Genomic DNA, 24,515 nt, shown 5'->3' on the forward strand with positions numbered 1-24,515 from the left:
GTGTGAGCCAGCGCTGACCCAATCAGCAAGCAGCGCGCGCAAACACCCGGTCTGGCCGGTGACGGAAGCGCTGAGGAGGCCTGAGTGCTGAGGGCAGTTGAGTTTGGTTCTAACTGGGTAAGCCAGGGGGACAGCTCTGTGGCAACCCTAGTTTCCTGTCGTGGATGGTAGCTCGCGAGTTTGGGGGACCCGGCCCCCCAAACAATCGGATACTTACAGCCTGAGAACTGGGTGCCCCGCCCCTCTCAGCCTCCAGAGGACGGCGTTCCAGAACCTAGCTGGTTATCCCAGAAAACGACGGTTATCCCAGAAAGGGACGGGCGGGCGAGCGGGGTTGGGGGAAACTTTTTGTTAAAAAGAATGAAGTAGATCTCTATCAGCTAGACTATATATTGAATTTATTATAAGATGGGCTCCCACTATTAGAATATACTTTTTGACTTGCGTGTGTATGTGAAGCAGTTGTGTTCGGTGTTTCAGTTTGCCTGTCTTTGAGCCAACTTTACATTTTAGTTATATACAATGGATCTTTGGTATTTTGTGATCTCTATATTTCTATATAGATTTTAGAATTTACTCTTCCAGTGCGACTTTTTTTTTGTTGTCACTTTTTAGACTTAAGATAAAATAGTTCAATTTGGGGAGAATTGACATTTTTACATTGCTGACTTAAAGGGCATAGAAACATATAGTGTTGTATCTATTTAGATCTGTTTTACAACTCTGTTGGTAACATATGGTTAAGCAATATAAACTTAAGTCCATATGAGTAAAAATACTTTAGGGTGGTGTTTATTGTGATTTGCATTTGACATTGTAACCTAGAAGTCCTCTCTGGTTATTTCTTCAGCTATATTTGTAAATTTACTTAACTTTAAATCTCATGTTAAACTATAAACTCCTGTTCTTTGAAGCAGCCTTTTTTTGTCACTTAAAAAAAAAAGAAACTAGAAAGTTGCTTTTTTTTTCTTTTTTAAGGATTTATTATTCCTACTGTGTTCTGCCTGCATATTTGCCTGCGGGCCAGAAGAGGGCACCAGACCTCATTAGATAGTTGCAAGCCACCATGTGGTTGCTGGGACTTGAACTCAGGACCTCTGGAAGAGCAGCCACTGCTCTTAACCTCTGAGGCATCTCCCCAGCCCATCACTTCTCTTTACTTGAAACATTTTAGCTTCTGGATGACTGTCATCCTTTTTAATATGCTGCTATTGTTATTACTATTATTATTATTATTATTATTATTATTATTATTATTATTATTATTATTTATGGCTTTTCAAGCCAGGGTCTCTTTCTGTAGGAGCTCTGGCTATCCTGGAATTCCCTTATAAGCCAGTCTGGCCTTTAACTCACAGAGATACACCTGCCTCTGTCTACTGAGTGCTGGGATTAAAGACATGTAGCACCCTGCCCAGCTCATTATTGTTTTAATTGGGCCACTATCCAAAACTGCTTTATATTTTTTGAGTTCTCTTATATAACCATTTTATACACCTTTCCACCTCTACTCTTAAATTTTTGGTTGTAAAAACTTTAAGGGTTAATCTATCTCTCCAGCCCTCCTCCCTTGCTTGAAACCACGTTTTTCTTTTATATAGTCCTGGCTACCCTGAAATTCCTTATTATACCAGGCTGTCCTTGAACTCACAGAATTCTATCTGTCTTTACCTCTCAAGTGCTGAGATTAATGGCATGGTTCACCACACCTGGCTGTATCTGCTCTTAAATTTTGAATTCCTTCTCTCTATCCTTACTCACAACTGATTAACATAGTTATATTTTACTTAGTAGGAAGAAGTAATCCAAACACAGCTTCCACATGCTCTTGCCAACACATCTACTCTATCTGTATCTTGCTCCTTTACTATTTTACTGCCCCTCCTATTACAAGAGAAGAACCTTACAGTTGATTCCATATCTGGGTTATTATGAATAGTGCTGTAGTAAATAAGAGATTGTATTCAGGTATCTTTTCAACAGAGTCGTTTCATTTCTTTGGATATATGTCTAGTAGTGGAATTTCTGGGTCCTATGGTAGTTGTGTTGCTGGTTTTTGATGTTGCATCGATATTCTTTTCTACAATGGCTAATACTTAGATACTCCCTGGAACAGTACTGTGCTCATGTTTTTCAAAGGACTCTTGTCTGTTAGTCACTGCTGCATTCAGCAAATGGTTGCCAAATGCATGTATCTTTTTTACTTTATTTTTCCACCAAGGTGAAGAAAACTGTAAAGGATATGTCAGAGAGTCAACCAGAACTAGATCCAGATATTACTACAGATATGGAAGTTGTTATAGATACTGAGGAAGAACTTATTAAACAGTGTGAAAAAATGTGGAAAGACATGGAAGATGTAAGTATCAACAGGTAAAAATGATATGTTAGTTAATATAAAATTACATAATAAACTTAGGAAATGGTGTTAGTTTCCCCATAGCTCTTATTTTATAAATTATATATATTTTATATGTAAAAGTTATAAAGTTTATACTAGGTAAACTGTAGAAAGAGAAAAAAATGATTGTTGTTCAGGCTCTCAAGAAGATTTTATTTCAGTACCTGTTTTTGGTCAGTAGGATATAGAAATAGAAATAATATATAATTAAGAATTATGAGTGAAACGAATACAAATGTTGAACTTGAAATTATGTATATGTATTTTTATTTTAATGAACTAGAGATACTTGGTACACTATGTTATTTCAGTAAGATTTCTTTTTAGCATACCATAATATGTGACCTAAATTACAGATACACGTAGTACTTTAGTAACGTGTCACAGCAGAAGCCATGAATGATTTTTTATGTGTATAGATAGCATCCTGTTCTGTCACTAAACTGTCAGAGCAGTAAAGATGAATGGAGTATTTTTTAAAAATCGTTTGGCAGAATTTTTGGTACTGTATATCATTAATGTACTTACTAGATAATTTTTATAATTCTTTTTTGTTATTTTTCTCTATCAAAGCTTGTATTTAACAATAACTTAAAAATTAAAATTATTACAACCAGAAATGAGGTTACTTAAGACTTAAGTTACTCATATTTTCAACTATCAAATACAATCATTAATATTATTAGGTGTTTTTAATGTCTGGTAAACAATGTCTCTTGGATGTTTATTATGTTTTTAATTACTTATTTTGTTATTGTTCTATAGTACTTTCTTGTTCTCTTACTTCCCATGGTTTTTTAGAAGGGTATTATATGGGGCTAATGTAAAAAGGGAGGAGAAGGGAATTGTGTATGAATTATAAATATGCCACTTGTTTTTCTTTTCTTTTTAAATCAAGTGTCAGAATAAATTGTCACTCATTGGAACCGAGACACTCACTAGCTCAAATGCTCAGGTATGAACTTATATTTTGTTCTAGAAAATAGGTAAGCAGAATTCATGCTTTTTGGAAAAAAAAATTATCTGCTTATATTTATTCCAATATAACAACTTTGTTAATACCTATATTCTTTTATAATTAAAAATTATTTTGTGTATGTGTGTGCATGCATATGATGAGGATAAGGGGCCATGCATGCCACAGTGTGTGTTTATGTGGTGCGGTCAGAGAACAACTTTGTGAAGTCAGTTCTCTCCTTCTACCTTTGAATAGGCTTCAGGGCTTGAATTCAGGTGGCCAGGTGGTTTGTGCAACAAGCACTTTATCTTCTGAACCATCTCACCGACTCTAATACCTATATCCTGAAAAAGAAAACCCTTCTATTTAAAGTAAAAAATAAACCCAGAACCAACTATATATTATCTCCAAAAACCACATTTTTCCAGCAAAAATTCTCCAAAACTTAGTATCAAAGGATGGAAAAAATACCAAGGAAACAGAAAATGTAAGCAGACAATCATAGCTATCCTTATATCTGGCAAAATAAACTTCAAACCAGAACTACTTTAATAGATTTTTTAAAAGGGACACTACATGTTAATAAAGGGAGCAATTCATCAAGAAAATACTATTGTAAACTTTTATGCACCAAATATTGGAAGTCCTAATATCATTTTTGTATCCATAAAATATTTTAGAGTCTGTACATATGCAATGTACTGTAAATGTCTAACTGAATATACCATTTTTAACTGCATTATCGTGTGTTAACTAACCTATTATTTTCCTTGGGAAAATGTGGTTCCTTAACTGTAAAAATTGAGACCTTACAAAATATGAATCCATGGACACTAGACCTACAAAGAAACGTGAGTGGTTTTCACCCAGTATACCAAGCACTGACTTTGCGAGGAGTTTTACGTACTGTCTTAGGTTACAAACAGCCAAAGAATATAATTTGTAGTTCCTGTTGTGTTGCAGGTCCTTGCGGTCATTTGTAAGTTTGGTGATTCTCACAGAGGACTCATAGGACTTAGTCTTCTTGTGGCTAAGGTTTATTATGGGGAATGGATGTAGAATCAAATCAGCACAGGGAAGAGGTGTATGGCTAAGGTTGAGAGGAAATGAGATGTGAACTGTTTCAGGAGTTGTCTCACACAGTAGACTCAACACCTTCTTGGATTAGCCTATCAACTGGTGATGTTGCTTAACATTGGGGAAACTTGGTTTCCAAAATTTTTACTGTGAACTGATGATATAGTCATCTTCTACCTGGCAGATGTCAAAATACCAGAAGATAGAGCAGGTATTCAACATAAACCGTACTCTGCTTGAATAGTTTTGCCACTGTTAGCTACTCTTCAAGAGTTAGGTGTTTGGAAACAATCTTGAAATCATTCCAAATTCAGAAATCCAAGTCAAGGGCTGATGGCTATGAGCAGGCCTTTTAAGAGGTAGGAGTTTCTGGTTTGCTTTGATACCTCATTTCTGCATGCATAGTACCGCCATGCTTTTAGCACTCAAACTCGATTTTCTGTGTTTTTTCTGTTTGTTTTTAAAGATAGGGTCTCATGCAGCCCGCTCTAGCTTGAACTTGTCATGTTGCTGAAGCTGTTCTTGACCTGTGTCTCTGAGTGCTGATTTGCAAGCTTATTTCACTATACCTGGCTTAATCCCTTTCTGAAGCAAAAAGTTAGCCTTTTTTTTAATGGAGAAAATTTATATTTTATTACTTTCAAAATATTATTCTTGTTTTATTATTAGAAACAGTTGTTTAATTTTATAGCATAATTAAATTTGTCTTTATCATACCAAAAACATACTCACCATAATTTGTCTCAGGATAAGATATATTTTGAAAAGTACTAATGTATTTTTAAAAAATGCTTTTTATATGTGGCTCTGAAACGAGTCTGACCATTATCTTCACATACATATTTACATTTCTTTTTGCAGTACAATTAAAAGCAATTACAATATTTTGAAAAATCATGGGTGGGGCGAACATATTTAACAAAAAATTGGCTGAAAATCCTAGCAAGACATAACATTCTATTTTTTTGCAGGGGGAATGTCTTGCTATGTTAGCAATTTTTTTTTGTCTTTTTAAAAGGTATATTTAGGAAGTAAATGTAATGTATGTACATTTACTTTAGTACATTTAGTTTATTTACAATGTTAGTTTAGTACATTTAGTACATTTAGTTTTGGTCGTAAAGCAGAATTCTTTATTTTCAATAACGTTGCTGTAAAAGCCATTTATGAGCTATAGTTAGTATGGTATTAGAACCTGTTTAGTGATGCTGTTTTGATAACTACTTATTTTAGAACTAGCATTACAGTGTTGATTATATTTTCATCAATATTCTACTAGAAATACCTTGAATTTTTTTTTTTAACAGCTCTCATTACTTACTATGCAAGTGAAATGTTTGACTGCTGAACTTGAACATTGGAACAAAAGAACACCCGAAAGTAAGATTCTTATTTTTAGGTTCATCTATTATAGACAATGGCATATCTAATTAATCACTTTGCTGGGCAGTGGTGGTACCTACCTTTAATTTCAGCACAAGGGAGGCAGAGGGTGAGTTCAAGGCCAGCCTGGTCTACAAAGTGAGTTTCAGGACACCTAGGACTGTAATACAGAGAAACTGTGTCTTAGAAAACAAAACAAAACAAACACACTAACAAACTAATGATCTCAAAAATGACAAGATCCATTTGTACTTGAAATTGTTCACGGTCAATTGCCACTAGGAACCACTCCATTTTTCTTTCTTTTGTACATTAAATTCTTATGTTAGAGTATAATATCCTTTATAATGAGGACCTTATTTTTTTTAAAGATTTATTTATTTATTATGTATACAACATTCCTTCCATGTATGCTTGCATGCCAGAAGAGGGCACCAGATCTCATTACAGATGGCCACCATGTGGTTGCTGGGAATTGAACTCAGGACCTCTGGAAGAGTAGTCAGTGCTCTTAACTTCTGAGCCATCTCTCCAGCTCTAATGAGGACCTTATTATAGTTATTATTTGACCCGCAAAAACAGTACCTTGATTTCAGTAGAAACCTTGAACTGAAACTTGCACAGTGGAAAAATTACTTTATATGCTTTTTAGAATAGGGAACATGTAGTTTTTATGCTACTTCTCGACTTGTCCTATGGGAGCCAAATTTATTTTTTGCCTATTTTTAAAGAATAGAACATGGGTTAAAATGTTATAGTTGTAATATCCAACTAGTAGATTTGATAATGAGGATGATGATGATGATGATTATTATGAAAGTTTTAAGCTTCCTGTGCCATGTATTCATTTATTGATCGTGCCATGCATGCATTTATTTATTTATTGTGCCATGTTTTTTTGTGTCATGTATTTTTGTATCTGGTTTTCTCTTTATATTTTGCATTTCATTCTATATAATTCCATTTCTGGGAGTATGCTCCTTGAAATTAAAAGCATTAGTACATAAAGACATAAAAAGATGCCTAGTACAGTATTAGTACTCCATTTTAGAAATTACCAGTACATTATATATGCATATGTATATATAATTAATATGCAGTTATTAAATGATGGACTATTTCTATACCATGGGAGTTCTGCTGAGTGAAAACCATGCTAATATATCTGATGTTCTATTCTTATAATACCAACAATGACAAGAAATACACCTTTTTTGTTTGTGTGTTTTCATATATATATATACACATATATGTAGATCATATAGATATAGAGAAAAATGTCTTGGTAGTCCGTTATTAAGCATGCTTCTAAGGTCTTAGGAAGAAAAAGACATTTTAAAAATGCATTGATAGCAACTTTATCTATTGTTATTTACTTGGGGTTTTATGTTAAAAGATGTTAATCTAGAAGTCACAAAAATGAATATATTTTACAAAAGTTTGGTATTCTATAAGTGGAATGGAAAAAGAGATATCTCAAGAAAGCCACAAAATCAATTTTTTGAGAATTAACTAAGTGCGTATATGACTTTGTTTTATTTTTGTAGTAACTCCCCTGACTGAAGATGTTTTGGTAACATTAGGAAATGAAGAGGTGAGCTATTTAGGATTTGTAGTATTTCCAAATAATTTATAATTAGAACTGTTTTAGTTCAGCTTATGACATAAGAGTTAGGCTGAACCACTCCAAAAACATTAAAATTTACTTGTTTACTCATTAGTAAAGAGACCTAAGCTACTAAAAACAATTCACTAATTTAATTTCAGTTTGGAATTAAAATATGTAGCTTGAAACTTCTTATATGTTATATTTATTATTGGTGTGTCACCAAAAGCCATCTGAGTGCTATATATTTACCATTTCAAATTGTTTCTGCTAGCCATTTCTACTATTGGCTTCTATTTTGAGATATTCTAGACCAATTTCAGTATCATTTGGGTACTAAACTATGTATAAGCCAAAAGACTAAGTATGTACTTATATTCTTTTATTTTAGTTCCAAAAATTGAGATGTAATCTTGAAATGGTAGTATCTACTATTCAGTCAAAGAATGAAAAGTTAAAGGAAGACTTAGAAAGGTAAACTTGTAATTTCTATTAAATATTGGTATATACTGAGTTGACACTTAAATATTTATTTGACTGGATTGTTTTCCATGTTTAAAGGGAGCAACAGTGGTTGGATGAACAACAACAGATTCTGGAATCTCTTAATGTATTGCACAGTGATTTGAAAACCCGCAATGTGACATTTTCTGTATCAAGGTACTTAATACTGTGTTCTAGATTTTTTCAAGCAGATGGTTTTTTTTTTTGAGAAAGTATTTTTTATATTAAAGTAGATCAAAGGGTGGCCCAGTTTGAGAATGGGATATATGTCCCTGCCTCTCATCTGCCATGTGGTGTGAACAAGGGGGAGATATCTTCTCTCTTCCTCTTCACCACTTATAGGTGGGAGAGGTGGCCCTGAGGTCAAGTGAACTGGCCCAGCATCTCACCTGCTATAACACTTGGGAAAACAGGCCCTGCACCTCATCTGGGCACCCCAGTAGAGCTATCCCTACTGGTGATCATGCAGGTGAGCACACACTGAGCGCATAAATGTAGGAGATCTAGCCATTCTCATTTGTCATGTAGTGTGATCAGGGTAGAGATGCCCTCCCCTTATCTCTCACTCCTTGCTGTGTACAGCACTCAGGAGAGTGAGCCCTGCACCTCACCTGGGTACCATAGTAGTGCTGATCCTGCTGATGGGGGCGCAGGTGAGCCTGTCCTGAGATCATGAGAGGGGGAGAATTGGCCCTGCACCCCTTGTCTACCATGTGGTGGTTAGGGAAAAGGAAAGACATCCTACCCTCCTTGCTTCTTGCCACCAGTGGCAGAGGAGATGTGACCCTGCCCCTTACCATATGCAGAACTAGGGAGAATGGCTCTGTACCCTGCCAGGGACAGCAGAGCTGACCCTGAAAATGTCATCATGAGAGATTGTACCCAACCCCTCGTCTACCATATGGTGGTGTGGGCAAGGGAGAGAAACCCCCGTCCCCATGCCCATTGAAGCCTGTGATCGGTGGGAGAGCAGTCCCTGACGTCACTAGAGGGAGAGGGTTGGCTCTGCCTCTTACTAGCTACAGCACTAGACAGAGTGGCCCCTACACCTTGACTTGACAGGATAGTAGAGCTGGCCCAGTGGTTGTAGGTTGTGGCAAGTTAACCCAGAGGTTATGAGGTAGGAGAATCAGTACCTGCCCCCTTGATTACTACTTAGGATGAACTAATTGGGGCAGTTCTAGAGAGCTCACCCTGGTATTGAGGATGAAGGAGAGTTGGCCCGTGATCAACCCAGTAGCCACCTAGACAGAGAACCAGAGCTTTGAGTTGGCCCATCCCAACATCTTTCCCATCTATGATCTGCTAGAGCACATGAAGGGGTTGGTCCTACATACCCAAAGTTATGGGATCTCCATGACACAGGACAACAGAATACCTAACAGGAGCCCTAGTGAAGGCTTAGTGTTGATGATATAGTAAAAGCCAAAGACCTCAAACCAGGTCTTTGAGTTGACTAGCAACTCAATATAATGAACACTTGCAAGTAACAATATATGGGCTAAAGGACTGTGTGACTCACTGTGTCACAGTACAACTTCCATGAGTTTTTTCTTTTCTTTTTTTCTCTTTTAAATTTTATCTTGTGGGCAAGATGTTACAAGGGTAGAAGGACAGATGGGAAGGGATGGGGAAATGTGGGATTGAGATGCATGATGTGAAATGTAACTGGAGACTGCTTGTTTGTTTCCCTGCCGCTCAGACCTTCATAATCACACAAACTATATTACTTACAACACTGTTTGGCCAATGACTTAGGTATATTTCTTGCTAGCTCTTACATCTTAAATTAACCCATTTCTGTGTATAACCATGAGACTGTGGCTTACCCTTAAGGTTCCACTGGCATCCTTCTTTGGGAGCTACCTGGAGTCACCTTGACTCTGCCTACTCTCTCTATATATCTTTTTCAGCCCGGCTATATTCTGCCCTGCATAGGCCAAAGCAGCTTTATTCATTAGCCAGTAAAAGCAACATATACAGAATGCCACCCCTTATCAATAAAATCCACAAAGAATCAATATAAAGTTAAAGTTGAAAAAAATGGCTCATTTTATTAGGAATCATAACACTTGCCCAAATTTTTTTGCCAACTATTAGTTGTTTCTTCTTTTTTGAATGATTTACTAGTTTCATTACATATTATAAAGAATATTCTCTAATTATGTGGATCAAATGAAGTTTCAACAACTTTGATCAGCTTCATGTATAACCAGAAGCATGCACAAATGTATTTTATCAGTTAAATATTTGCCTTATTATTTTTTATTGTTAGAATCTTTAAAGAGCTGAAAGCTAAGATGCTTAGTATAAAAGATTTTAAGGAGAAACTTCTGTTTACCTTGGGTGAGTTTTTAGAAGATCATTTTCCTCTGCCTGATGGGAATAGTAAAAAGAAAAAGGTAAGTTTTAGAGAAGATATTCTTTTAGATTGTTATAATTGTAGCTGTTGAATATGTGTGTGTGTGTGTGTAAACAAAAGCAAAGGAATGAAGGCATAAGGACACACACACAAATATGTCTTCATCCTATTATAGTCATTGAAGAATTAGAGCTACTTTATTATTTAGTAAAATGGAATTGATTGGAAACATTTTTACAGATTTTACATTTGTGTGCATATGATATGTGCAGATAATGTGCACATGCATGTGTTGCACATCTTTTGTTTGGAGATCAGAGAACAACATAAAGGGAATCTCTTTACTTCAACTGTATCTGTTTATCTCTTTCCCTTTCTGTTTCTCTTTATATGACCAGCATTGATACTTTATTAGTAGGCTGCCATAACCAAGCACCAGAGAGAGACCTTGGCATAAAAATGGAATTTATTTTTCATTAGAAAAGTACAAGATAAAAGTCCTGTCAGGGTTAGTTCCTGATTAGCTCTATTCCTGGCTGGGAGCTAGCACCTTCTCATTCTGTTCACATTGATCTCTGGTCTGCATGCAGGGAGAAAAGAATTTTTTAAGTTTTCTTACTATCTTGCTGTTACAAAGCATACCAGACACACACACACACACGCTCACACATCTCTCATTTTGGTTTTGGCCCTTACCCTGATGACCTATTTAACACTTGATTACTTATTATGGTCTTGTTTCCATATACAATTGCATTTGAGTGTCAACACATACTTTTGAGATACAAAATTCCAGTTTCGACAATGAACATTACAACTTAATTGTGAATTTTAAAAAAAGGCTAAAAATCCAAGTCTCTTCTTATCATTAACATGTTACTGAGTCACTAACATGGTTCTTACTAAAATGAAGTCATTGTTCTAAACACAATTTGTATAGAAATACATTGATGGCTGATTTTATACTTGTTACTATATCATGAATGATAAATGTGATTTTAATTAACTTTGATAGAAGAAAAATGAAGGTAAAATGTTGAACTCAGATAAACATTTCTTTGCTTCAAATGATTTGAGCACTAGAGAGACCTCTAATAGAAGGAAAACAAATTATGAAAAAATGAAATGTTTTAAGTTTGTATAACTTCATGTTTCAATTTTAAGTAGTATGAATTTACTGATGTGGAAATGAGAAAATTAGCAATCTTCTATCTATACCCCCATTCTAATTTTTTGCTTTCAGTATTTATATTGTATTAAAGAAACTATGGTTTTGCCAGGCGGTGGTGGTACACCTTTAATTCCAGCACTCAGGAGGCAGAGGCAAGAGGATCTTTGTGTGTTCATGGTCAGATCAGCCTGGTCTACAAAGTGAGGTCCAGGACAGAGGAATCCTGTCATGGAAAACTAAAAAAAAAAAAAAAAAAAAGCCCAAAACTTTAGATTAGTATGTGTATTTACCTTTTATTCTTTTATATTTGATTCATTACTTATTTTTTATCAGGCAATAATATTTTTAAATCTTTTTGGTTTTCTTTTTTATTTAATAGTTTTATGCATCTAGGTGTTTTGTCTCATATATATTTGTATTCCACATGTGTGAGTTACAGAAGGTTGTGAGCCACCATGTCAGTGCTAGGAATTGAACCTAAGTTTTTTGAAAGAACAGGCAGTGCTCTTAACCATTAAGCTATCGTTTCAGCTTCTTAACCCAATAATTTTTTAACCAAATGATTTTTTAAGAAGAATTTCTGTGACTTCAGCAAAACTATTTAAATTTAATCTGTTTTACTTTTAGCTAGTTAGTTCTGTAACTATGCTTTCTCCACTAATAATGGTATTTTAACTACTCATTTTTACTTAGATAGGTATTAGATTTTGAAATCTAGCTTTATTCAGTTATCTATACTTCAAGAATAATTCTCTCTTTCTCTCTCTCTTTCTCTCTCTCTCTCTCTCTCTCTCTCTCTCTCTCTCTTTCTCTCTCTCTCTCTCTTTCTCTCCAAGTTTTACTATGTAGCCTAACCTGAAACTCACAATTTAGCCCAAGCTTACCTCAAACTCATAAAGTTATGACTGCCTCTTCCTCCTATGTTGTGATTAAAGGCATGTGCCACCACCATGCCTGGCCCAGTACTTTGGCATTTTAGGTGATATAATGCTCAGAAGTTAACAGTATTAAATAGATGTCCAGAAATTTAATATATAGCGTTCTAGCATCTTCAGTTATCAAAGCAAGTATTCTTTTTATTCTTGATGATTAAATCACACCTGGATCATTTGGGAGACTGGAATCTATCTGTCTGTCTGTCTGTCTATTTTTCCAAGACAGGATTTCTCTGTTGCTTTGGAGCCCATTCTAGAACTTGTCCTGTAGATCATGCTGGCCCTGAAGTCTTAGAGATCCTTCTGCTTCTGCCTCCTGAGTGCTGGGGTTAAAGGCGTGTGATACCACCACCAGGCAACTGGGATTTTTAACATTGATTATAGTAATGAGGAGTCTCAAATCTATGTCATGAAACAGAGTTGAAGGGACTAATGAGGATTAATAGGAAAAACACTTGAGTATTATAGTGACTCTCTTCCAATTTTTTGATGAGTTATTTCATGTTATTCGAGGAGAAAAAAATTTGGTGAATTGAGTTAATATTAATATTAGGAAAATGTCAATCTATGGGGAGGTTACAAGGAAGGCTCCTTTAGAAGCCTCCCTGAAATGTAATAGAATACCATCTGCTTGGAGAATTTTTGTCTGGTTCAAACATACTACTTTATAATTTTATATACAATATGTATAATATAATATATTTTCTGTTTATAGGTTGTTTGAATTGTATCTTATAATAATTATAAGGATTTTTTACTATCTTAGAGGATTTTTCCCTCACATTTTAAAGAATCTAACTTGTATCATAAAGTTGTTTACTTTCAGAATTTGACTTAGTTACCTTCTATAATTACAACTAAGAAATTGTTTTAAGTCTTGTAATATATTGTTTGATTTCTGACATTGTTAATTATTATTTACATTTCTCAAAGAAATGCATGCAAACATCAAATGCACAACTGATAACACTGCATGAAATAATAGAGGTAAGTGTAGTTTTAAATTTAATTCGAGCTATCTTTTTGGTGAACAATTATACTTAAGACAAAAAAATATGCTACTTTGATTTTCTACTTTACTGAAGTCTCTTATTTAGTCATTTACTATTTGCACCTTAACATCTTGTGCTGTTATGCTCATAAAATTTAGTTTACAACTGACTCTTGTACCTAAAACATATAAATGAATATAAATGCTTCATTTATTATAGTAGAAAGACTAATTCTAACCTTTTTAGTTCGACCTTTGTTTTGTTTTATAAATAGATATCTTTGGCATTATAAAATGTATTTGAAGTTTGGATAGGTTATTAAATATATGAATTATTTTAGAAAACTCTAGGCAGAGAAGTTTATGAAAAGCAAGTAGTAGTGTACTTTATAATTTTTAAATGTTTTTTGCTTTATTGAGAACATTTTTTATACATTATATTCTGATTAGATTTCCACTCCAATCCTCCCAGCTCCTCCCCACCTTCCCTCCCATCTGAATCCAAACCCTTTTTGTGAGAAAACAAACAGGCATCTAAGGAGTAATAATAAACTAAGATAAAACAAAAACAAACATTGGATAGGACAGTATAAACAAGAAAAAAGCTAAAGAAAAAGCATAAGAAACACATACAGATACAGAGACATGGACGTTCATACACTAAGGAATTCTGTAAAATAAACAAACAAAAACCCAGAAGCCTACACACACACATACACACACACACACACACACACACGCTAAAGACCTGTAAGATTTTTCAAAAGCCTTCCCACAATATTAGGAGACAAAGAACCTCCAACAATGCCATTGCATTTGTAATTTTTTTTTTTTTTTTGGTTTTCATTTTTGTTTTGTTTTGTTTTTTTTTTGGCTATCTACTTCTGTGTAGGATTAAGAGTGGTTTGTTTCCCCAGTATGATTATCTTGGAGAAAACTAATTTTTTTGGTTTGCAAGTGGCTATCAATTGAAGATAGCGTCTGGATTAGTGATGGGGGCATATGTTCCCTTGTCCTCTCAGCTATAGGACTAGTAAATTGAGAAGAGTGTTTTCAGAAAACATGTTTCGTTCTGACTCAATGTGTTGGGTACAGAATCTCAGGTTTGCTGTTTAAGAATATTTCCTATTAAGTATTTTTGCTATGAAACACAAGATAGAAATATTTCTCTGATTTATAATTAGAATCCATTTAGATATTCCTGATTTCACTAGTTTAAGATGAAACTAACTTTTCTTGGATATATTATCTTTTTTAAAGTAAAAAATGTCACGTTAGACCAATGAGATCATTTCGTGGTTAAATGTGCTTGCTGCAAAGCCCAGTGGGGTGAATTAATCCCTTGGACCCATGTAGTGTATGGAGAGAGCCTTTTCCTGCAAGGTGTCCTTTAATTTGTCCGTTTAGCATGTTCATGTACACACATGTGCACACACAAATACACACACACAAAGATGTATGTATAAACATGTGCACACATACACAGAGGTGAGATGCATGTGTACACAAAGAAGCAAATGCAATAAAAATTTTATATTATAATTTATGAAAAATATTGAAAACGTTATCTAAAGCACATGGTTATAAATTTTAATGGTATGCCATGGGATAAAACTTAGAAAACCAAATATCTCTCTGAAGTTCATATTATGAGTGACAAAAACATGTAAGCTATAATTTAGTGAAAAATTAGCATACTCATTTAAAATGTGTTTTAGCATATTTCTACTGTCTTTTAATAGAATTTTAATTAATGTGATCTAATCAGTCTAGAAATGTGAAATAAGATCACTTTGTTTGGTTTCTGTGGTATTGGGATGGAATGCTAGTTCTTTCCATAGACAAGTGCTTTGCTACTCAGTTATATATCTAGCTCATAAACTTTTCAATTGCAGTAAGATAAACAGCTACTCTAAAATATGAAAGCAGTTCTTTATCATGATACGTAAAAGAAAGGGGATTCTGCCCTTTTCGTTTTCCAGGCTGAAGGTCTTGAAATAAGAAAACTATGGTAGTCGACATTTTTATTTTATAAATTTAAATATTAATTTTATGAGCATGATTGAGATTAGAGCTTGGAAGGTCAATTTTAGTCACTTTTGTAAAACTTTATATTTGTATGAATTATGCTTTTTCATGTTCTTTAAAATAATGCCTTTAATTAAAATTTACCTGGTAGTTAATGATTTGTCATGAATTATGTGTGCCTAAGGAATCCCTAATTCCTCTTAGTTCTAAGTTCTAGTTTTATAAATTGTTAAAACACTGGGAAGTAGATGAAGAGGCAGAATAATAAAAGACATTTGTGATTTTTACCATATTTTATGAGATATCAGTTTTACAATAATTAAAAATTTGTTACTTCATGAAAAATCTCCACAAATGCCACTTGATTTGCAGAAGACCATTAATTCTCAGATCTCATTGTCTAGCTTCTTTGAACTTTCTGGTGATGACAAAATCTTTATTTTCTTTCCTCTTATTTTTAAATTAAGATTTTGAGGTAGCATACAAAATAATAAGTTTGATTATGATATTTTCACATACATGTGCCCTTGATCACCAAATCGTCTCCCTTATTTCCTTTCTTCCCCTCATCAACTCTCTTTTTTTCCTCTTCTCCATGCTTCTTTCTCTCCTGTATATTTCTCCCTGCTCTGCTTTCACACCATTTATATTTACACACATATACACACATATACTCCTATTTAAATCTAGATTCAGTGTAAGGGGAACAGGATTTTTGCATGTCTAAAGTTTCAATTATTTCACTTAACATGATATTCTCTAGTTCCACATCCTGAAAATGACAATTTTATTCATTATAGATGAATAAAATTACGTGGTATACACACACACACACACACACACACACACACACACACACTAAATTTTCTTTATTGAATCATCTCTTAATGTTCACCTCGGGTGAAAATCCTGTTTTTCAATGCCTTAGAAACTAATAAAGGACACCACTTCATGTCAATATGGTTTGGGAAGAGCTGCCCTGTAAAAATGTTTGTTAGATTTGGTTGTAAGCCTTTGATATCCTTGATAAAGTGATTAAACATTCCTGGAGAGAGTGAAGGAAATGATGATGGCCAACTTAACTGTTTTAAAGATTTATCAAAAGAATAAGGTTGAACTGGTTATTTCTTTCCCCTTCAGATATTCAGAGACTATTGCTAGCTTTCTTTTGAAATTTATGCAGTTTGTCTAATTTTAACTTTTGTCCCTTCAGTGATGGGGATAAAATTCATGGCCTACGTAGCTAACTAAATTTTCTATACATTATCTATCTAAATTTTAATTCTTGTGATTTTTGCCATTGTCCTAAATGAACTCTACTAAAAGCAGTAGGAAAGTTGTAAATATTTTTAGACAGGTTTTAGGAATGTTTTCATTTGAATACATATTCCATCCAATAATGTAGTCTTTAAAACTGGAGATTGCTTAATTGTAATGTTTATGATCAGCCTTCAAGGAGAGGAGTAGTCAGTGAGCTTTGGATTGTTTTATGAAAGTATGTAGAATTTTTCCCAAATGAAGTTCATTTTTAATAATTTTTTCTTTAGATGCTTATAAATAGAATGTTTGATGCTCCACATGATCCATATGTTAAAATTAGTGATTCCTTTTGGCCACCTTATATTGAGCTGCTTCTACGTAATGGAATTGCTTTGAGACATCCAGAAGATCCAACACAAATAAGATTAGAAGCCTTCCATCAGTAAAATGATGGTCTGTTTTCACACAGTATGGATTCTTGTCATCCACGGATAAAGCAAACACAGGACTATTTAAATAAAGAATATTATTTGCAAATCAAAGCCACAGTCAATCTTCCTTTTATATTTAGAAATAGGGACTTGTGTATCACAACTGGCATTGGGCTTGTTGAGGACTGACTGCGATTATAAGCCTTCACTACCTTCTTTGTTTTGTGAAATCACTTATACTGCTTTTGTACGTGCCTTTTCAGTTCACTCAATATGTTGAAATTTTAAACTGTGTGTTAGAATGTAAGTAAAAACATTCTAGACTTTTCAAACATTTAATGTACCTTATCTCTTTCAATATTCTTTGGGAAATTCTTATGGATGTGTGATTTTGAAATAACAGCAACATAAATATCTGAAGAAAAAAACCCAACAAAATAAAACAATAAAATTTGTGGTTTTGCTAATGTAACATTTTATTTTTAAACTTGTTTTACTATTATTCAAGTTTTTTGAGTTCCTTCTGTTATTTCATTGTATTTATTTAATTATTTATTATTTAACAATTATTTAGTTATTGAGTTTTTTTTTCTTGTGCTAGGGTTTAAACTCAGGACATTATGCACATTAAGTGAACAATCTAATATAGTAAATGATATATTTGCAAATCAAGTTTATGGATAGACTTTTATTTCTAGATGTGTTATAAGTTGAAATAATAAAAAGCTAATGTTTAGGTGAACGTGGTTGTACATGTCTTTAATCCTACCTCCTGAGAGCTCGAGGCAGGATTGCTGTGAATTTCAGGCCATCCTGGTCTACAAAATGAGTTTCAGGACAGTCAGGGCTATATAGAGAGACTTGTCTCAAAATAACACAACAAACAAACAACTAATATTTAAAACTAGCTTAGGTTTTTGTTTGTTTTTTTCCTTGAGGTGGGTCTCCTGTAGGTCTCACTGTCCTCAAGTTTGCTAACCCTCCAGCTTCCTAATTACCTGGACAGCAGGTGTGTTGTGCTTTGGTCTGAGCTCAGGGTCTCATTCATGCTAAGCAAGCAGTCTATCAATAGAGCTACATCTTCAGTCCTGAAAATTATTTTAGTAAGTGTTATGTGCTAGATAACTTATTTTAATTTGTTCTTGATTCTCATCATTAAAACTGAATATTCTATAATTTTTCTAAAAATATAACTATTGATGGTGTGATATATTTTTATAAACATATAAAAGTTTTCTCAGATAAGATATTCTAAAGACTCAGGATTATATAGATGCTAAACTAGAGAATTCTAAACTTACTTAGTATCATATTTTCTCAGAGCTTATGTGTGCTTTTGTCTGCTTTCGACTTATTGTAAGTCACACTTTTCCTTGTTTCCTTTATTTTCTCCTCTTTAAAATAAGTAAGATACCCCAGCACTCGGGATGAATAGGCAGTCAGATCTCTGTGAGTTTGAGGTCACCTAGTCTAGAGAGCAACTTCCAGGTCAGGTAAAGCTACACAGATAAACTGTTTCCAAAACCCCAAAACCAGCAAAAAGTATGTATATATAGAATTTGTTATTTCATTGACTCAGATATGATACAGATTGGGTATTCTGTATTTGAAACATTGAGACCAGGTTTGTTTCAAATTTCAAAATTGTTGGTTTTGTAGTGCTGGGATTGATAAATATTATTTTTTCTATGGAATATTTGCATAGAATTTACTGGATGATTTTTAATCTATAATCTGAATCCCGATTATTTCAGGTTTGGATACCAATATTTTTGGGTTAGGAATATTTTTCCTATAAATGATAATTACAAACAAATTTGTTTTAGTATGCCACACTCTATATGGTTAGAAATTAAGCCCCAGGAAATAAGAAATAATGTTGACTATTATATTTTATTTGATATGCTCCTATATTAAGATTTCTCACTCCATAACTCCAATCAAACAAGTAAAAGACTTGTATGATAACACCTTTAAGTCTTTGAAGAAAGAAATTGAAGAAGACACCAAAAAGTGGAAAGATCTCCCATGGATAGGTAGAATTAACATAGTAAAAACAGCAGGCTTAGCAAACTAATCTGAAACATGATTAAATGAAGGCTCAGGGTCAGAAATTGGGGTTCATTCTGAAGATTTGAAAAGCAAAACAGTCAGCCACTGACTCTTACCTTGAACTCAGTATTAAATGGTGATCCTCCCTCCTAGAATCTCAGAATGAGACTGCGTCTGAGAGCTGTCTTGCCCCGTTTTTTATTCCTCTCTAGGGCTGGGATTAAAGGCATGCAGCACCCGATTTCTATGGCAACTAGATTGGCTGCTGAGATTTAAGGCACATGTCATGTGGCAACTGGGATTAAAGGTGTGTGTTACCATACTTGGTCTATAAGGCTGACTAGTAGGACTGTTTTATTCTCGGATCTTCAGGCAGTCTTTATTTATTAAAATGCAATTGAAATACCACTACATTCAATACATAGTCAATGCAATGCCCATCAAAATCCCAGCAAAATTCTTCACAGACCTTGAAAGAACAGTACTCAACTTCATATGGAAAAGCAGAACACTCAGGATAGCCAAAACAATCTTGTACAATAAAGGAACTTGTAGAAGCATCCCAATCCCTAACTTCAAACTCTACTACAGTGCTACAGTAATGAAAACAGCATGGTATTGGAAAAAAAATACAGGCAGAAAGACCAATGGAACCAAATCGAAGACCTAGATATCAATCTATGTACCTATGAACACCTGATTTTTGACAAAGAAGCAAAAAATATTAAATGGAAAAAAAAACCATATTCAACAAATGGTGCTGGCATAACAGGGTGCCAACATGTAGAAGAATGAAAATACATTAATGTCTATCACCATGCACCAAGCTCAAATCAAATAGATCAAAGACCTCCACATAAAACTAACCACACTGAATCTTATAGAAGAGAAAGTGGGAAATATACTTGAACACATTGGCACAGGGAACCACTTCCTAAATAGAACCCTAGCAGCACAGACACTGAGAGAAACAATTAATAAATGAAACTGAAAAGCTTCTGTAAAGCAAAGTACACGGTCAACAAGAAAAACGACAGCCTACAGAATGGGAAAAGATCTTCACTTACCCCACATCAGGCAAAGGTCTGATCTCCAAAATATACAAAGAACTCAAGAAATTGGACACCAAAAGATCACATAATCCAATAAAAAAAATGGATTACAAACCTAAACAGAACTCTCAACAGAGGAATCTAAAATGGCTGAAAGACACGTAAGGAAATGTTCAACATCCTTAGTCATCAGAGAAATGCAAATCAAAACAACTCTGAGATTCCATCTTAAACCTTTAAGAATGGCCAAAATTGAAAACACTGATGACTACTTGTGCTGGAGAGGTTGTGGGATAAAGGGAACACTCCTCCATTGCTGGTGGGAGTGCACACTTGTACAGCCTCTTTGGAAATCAGTATGGCAATTTCTCTGAAATTTAGAAGTCAACCTGCCTGAAGACCCAACAATTACCACTCTTGGGTATATACACAAAGGATGCTCAATCATACCACAAGGCTATGTGTTCAACAATATAGCCCAGCCCTAACCTGGAAGCATGCTAAATGCCCTTCTACTGAAGAATGGATAAAAAAGATATGTTACAGTTATACAATGGTGTATTATACAGTGGGAAAAAATAATGATATCTTGAAATTTGTGGGCAAATGAATGAATCTAAAAAACATTGAGTGAGGTAATCCAGACTCAGAAAGACAAACATAATATGTACTCACTCATAAGTGACTTTTGGACATAAATCAAAGGAAAACCAGCCTACAAGTCACAATCCCAGAGAATGTAGATAACAAAGAGGACCCTAAAAGAGACATACATGGATGTAATCTACATGGAAAGTAGAAAATGACAAAATCTGAGTTAATTGGGAGCATGGGATTCATGGTCAAGGGCAGGAGTGGGGGTAGGAAGGGAGGGGAGTGGAGAAAATATATAGCTCAAAAAATGAAAAAATTATTACTATTATACAATAAAAGATCATAAAAATGGTTATTAAAAATTGTTTTCTGTCGGTTGAGAAACAAATCACCAGAAAAGGCTAACCAAGTCCTCAAAGACTGCTCTCCACAAAAGAAATGCCATTAAAATAATAATAATAAAAAAGAATTCTTACTCCATTGCTTTACTTGAACTTGACTTAGTTTTCTGATTATGCCTCAGTCATTGGCAAGATATCTGAGAAAAATAACTTAAGGAAATATTATCTTGGGCTGAAAAGTTTTAGAAATACATCTATGCATGGTTGGTCAGCAAAAAAGACCTTAGCATGTGCAGTGTTTAAAGTTCCTGCTTAATAAAAATTTTGTCACCTTCTACTGGCAACACTCATTTCTTAAGGAAAATTGACCCCAATTGCATGTTAAGTTACAGTGAATAATATGCATGTCCCCAAGACATGATTCTCTGCCTTCGTTCATAATTATTAGAAAAGACAGAAGTATATGATCTGCTCTCATCAACAACTCTGAGCTCATAAAAATAACTCTCCAACTACCATCACAAGGTGATTGCCAGCATTTCTCCCAATGTACCAAGTTTTGCTTTCTCAATGACTTTATGAATAAAACTTACTTGCTTTGTACGTCTGTTTATAACTTAATGAGAACAAAATCGTGGATCAAACTTCAGTCAATCACCACAAAAGTGAGGCAGACGAATCTTATGGTCGCACAAAAAAAATACAGAAAACAACTTTGCCATTTGTGATGATTTAATAGCAAATTATAATTTGGGGGTCTAGAGAGTTGATTTAGTAATTAAGAATACTTCCTGTTTTTCTAGGCGATTCAAGTTTAGTTCCCAGTCCATTTTGAGTGGCTCACAGCTACCTATAAATCTATATCCAGAGGATCTGACACCTCCTGGCCTCCCAAGAACAGTAAGGTATCTTCTTAGCCATGAGAAAGAATATCTTCAAAATCCTATATAGTTAATAGTGGAAATGTAGATGTTTTCTTTAGTTACAGAACTAGGCAAAGGTGTTTCATCCTTATTCAGCATCATACCTAGTGCAATAATACAAATATCCTAGGAAACAAGGGGAAAAAAAATCTCTTGAACAATAGCTCATTTTTAGTAAAGTTGTTAAGGCACACGATTTCCTAGTGTTGAAAGTTAAATTTCCTGTATACCATCAGTGAACACTTAGAATTTTAAAACTGAAAAACTTGTATCAGCACTCCAAAAGGAAAATAAGATATGTAATGTGCTGGTTAATTTTAATGGCCTGGATATCTAGAATCACCGATGGTATGTGTTCCTGTTGGGAGTATCCTGATACTTGAGGACTACTATGGTGAGCAGCATTGCCTTAGAAGGAGTCCAATAACATACACAAAGAAAGGAATGAGGGCCAATGAAATGGATCAGTGGGTAAAAGTGCTGGCTGTCATATCTGAGGACCTGAGTTTGATTCCTGGACCCACTTGGAAGAAGAGAGCCAGTTTCTGAGAGCTGTTCCCTGACAACAATGTTTTATGTTACGTCACGTGCATGCTCCTCAATAAAGAAATAAAATGTAAGGGGGAAAAAAGGACTATACTGAGCTTAAGGACTCATCTCTGTTTCTTGACTGGATCTAGTTTAAATTGCTTCCTCAAGCTCATGCTGATGTGACTTCTGCACAGTCATGGGCTTTCTTAAACTGGGAGAAAAATTCTCTCATATATTCTCCGAGTATGTTTTCACAGGAAATGAAAAAGTCAAATTAGTATTGGGAGAGGCCCGTTACTGTGATAAATATTACCATATGGTTCTTGACTTTTTATACTGTTTTGTGGGAGAAATGTGCTGGTGGAATTTTGATCAGACAAACCTAAGTATCCTCAAAGCACTGCTTATTAGACTATTCTTTTGGTAGCTTGGAAGACAAGAAGTATGTATGGTGGATGTCCAGCTCAAAGAGGCCATGGAACCATGCTGCTTATTGCCTTGCTTCTCATGGCTTATTTTTCCTTCTTATAGGACCTAGGACCATCAGCCTAGGCACCACCCACAATAGGCTGGGCCCTCCCCATCAATCACTAAGAAGAATGCCCTTACAGAATTGCATACAGCCTGGTCTTAGGAAGACATTTTCTCAATTGAGGCTTCTTCCTCTCTGATGACTATACCTTGTGTCAAGTTGACAAAACTAACCAGCACAACCCCGAAGAAAAATCTGTACTGCTCTGACCTAATAAGAGATACTTTGAGGGTGCAATCTTATCCATTGTGCTCTCCCATCTAGTGAAGATGCAAACCCATTTGCTCCTAAAAAATGATTGCTAACCAAGGAGTATGTTTCCTCAGGATCAGCATACAGAAGCTGACAATGTGGTCCAAGAGACCAGGCTATACCACCCTTGTGACATACTTCTAGCAAGGCCATACCTCCTGAACTTTCTCTAAACAGTTCTATCAACTAGAGATCATGTGCTCAAATACCTGAGCCTATGGGTGGGCATTTCTCATTGAAAGCACCACAGTAAACATGAATGATGCAAGCCTGAGGGGATCATGAGGAAATGAGGCCATGCAATGTGTGGCAGAATCAGAGTTCCTGAAAGAAAGTTCTGAGAAGCTGTTTGGTAAAAGTGAAGCAAAATTGTAATAGAGGAACGCTACCCCTTTCACTCCCTACCAGGATGTTGGAGATGTGATCATGGAATATCTGAAGGGGAAAGAATACAGCCAGCAAAAGACGCTGTGTGTATTGTATGCGGTAGAGTTGGAAAAACAGCTAAGTCCTTTGGTGCCTAATCAATTTCAGCACAAACCCCCGAGGAAGGACATAGAGCTTCAGGATATGGTGTTTGCCATGCTAGGTTGAAATGTGATCCTAATTAGTCTTATCAATTAAAATCCTGAAGTCAGATATATGAGTAAGCACTAAAATATCAGAGCAGAACAGCAGCCAAAGAAACTTCTTACCTCTCTGAAATCTCTGACCAAAGGTCCTGTCTCCACCCACTCCTTATCACTTCTTCCTCTCTGCTCGCCCTTATCACTTCCTGTCTCTTGTCTGTTGAGACTTCCAGACCTCTATAATTAATTAGTGGCTAGGTTCACCCTCTGTTCTCCAGACAAGCCTTATTTGTCAGAACATAAGCAGATATCACACATTTCCCCATTTTTGTCCAAGTAAAAAGAGAAGGTTCTAATTAACATAGAAAAATTATATATAAGTACTATATATATATATATATATATATAATATACAGTCAAGAATTGCATTAACAATGTCCAGACTATTTGCGTTTGTCAGATTCAGAGAAAATACTCTATTATTTTATCTTCGTGAGTTTAAAGGGTTGTATCTAATTCAGCTTCTTTCTTAATTTGTATTAAACAACCCCAAACTATCTTT

The 24,515-nt window shown here is 34.8% G+C and overlaps 1 protein-coding gene across 1 annotated transcript; it reads left to right on the top strand.

Moving 5' to 3' along the window:
• Positions 1 to 28: 28 nt before the first annotated feature.
• On the top strand, positions 29 to 17,579 carry Cenpk (centromere protein K). The gene is made up of 10 exons (XM_048442948.3): positions 29 to 117; positions 2,222 to 2,359; positions 3,300 to 3,356; positions 5,744 to 5,816; positions 7,367 to 7,413; positions 7,817 to 7,899; positions 7,987 to 8,085; positions 10,205 to 10,331; positions 13,331 to 13,384; positions 16,964 to 17,579. The coding sequence occupies exons 2-10, from the start codon at positions 2,243 to 2,245 to the stop codon at positions 17,120 to 17,122; spliced, it is 816 nt and encodes a 271-aa protein (XP_048298905.3). The 5' UTR covers positions 29 to 117; positions 2,222 to 2,242; the 3' UTR covers positions 17,123 to 17,579.
• Positions 17,580 to 24,515: the final 6,936 nt, after the last annotated feature.

This window comes from Myodes glareolus, chromosome 15, assembly GCF_982192425.1.
Source record: "Myodes glareolus chromosome 15, mMyoGla1.1, whole genome shotgun sequence".
In the NCBI taxonomy this organism is placed as follows: Eukaryota; Metazoa; Chordata; class Mammalia; order Rodentia; family Cricetidae; genus Myodes; species Myodes glareolus.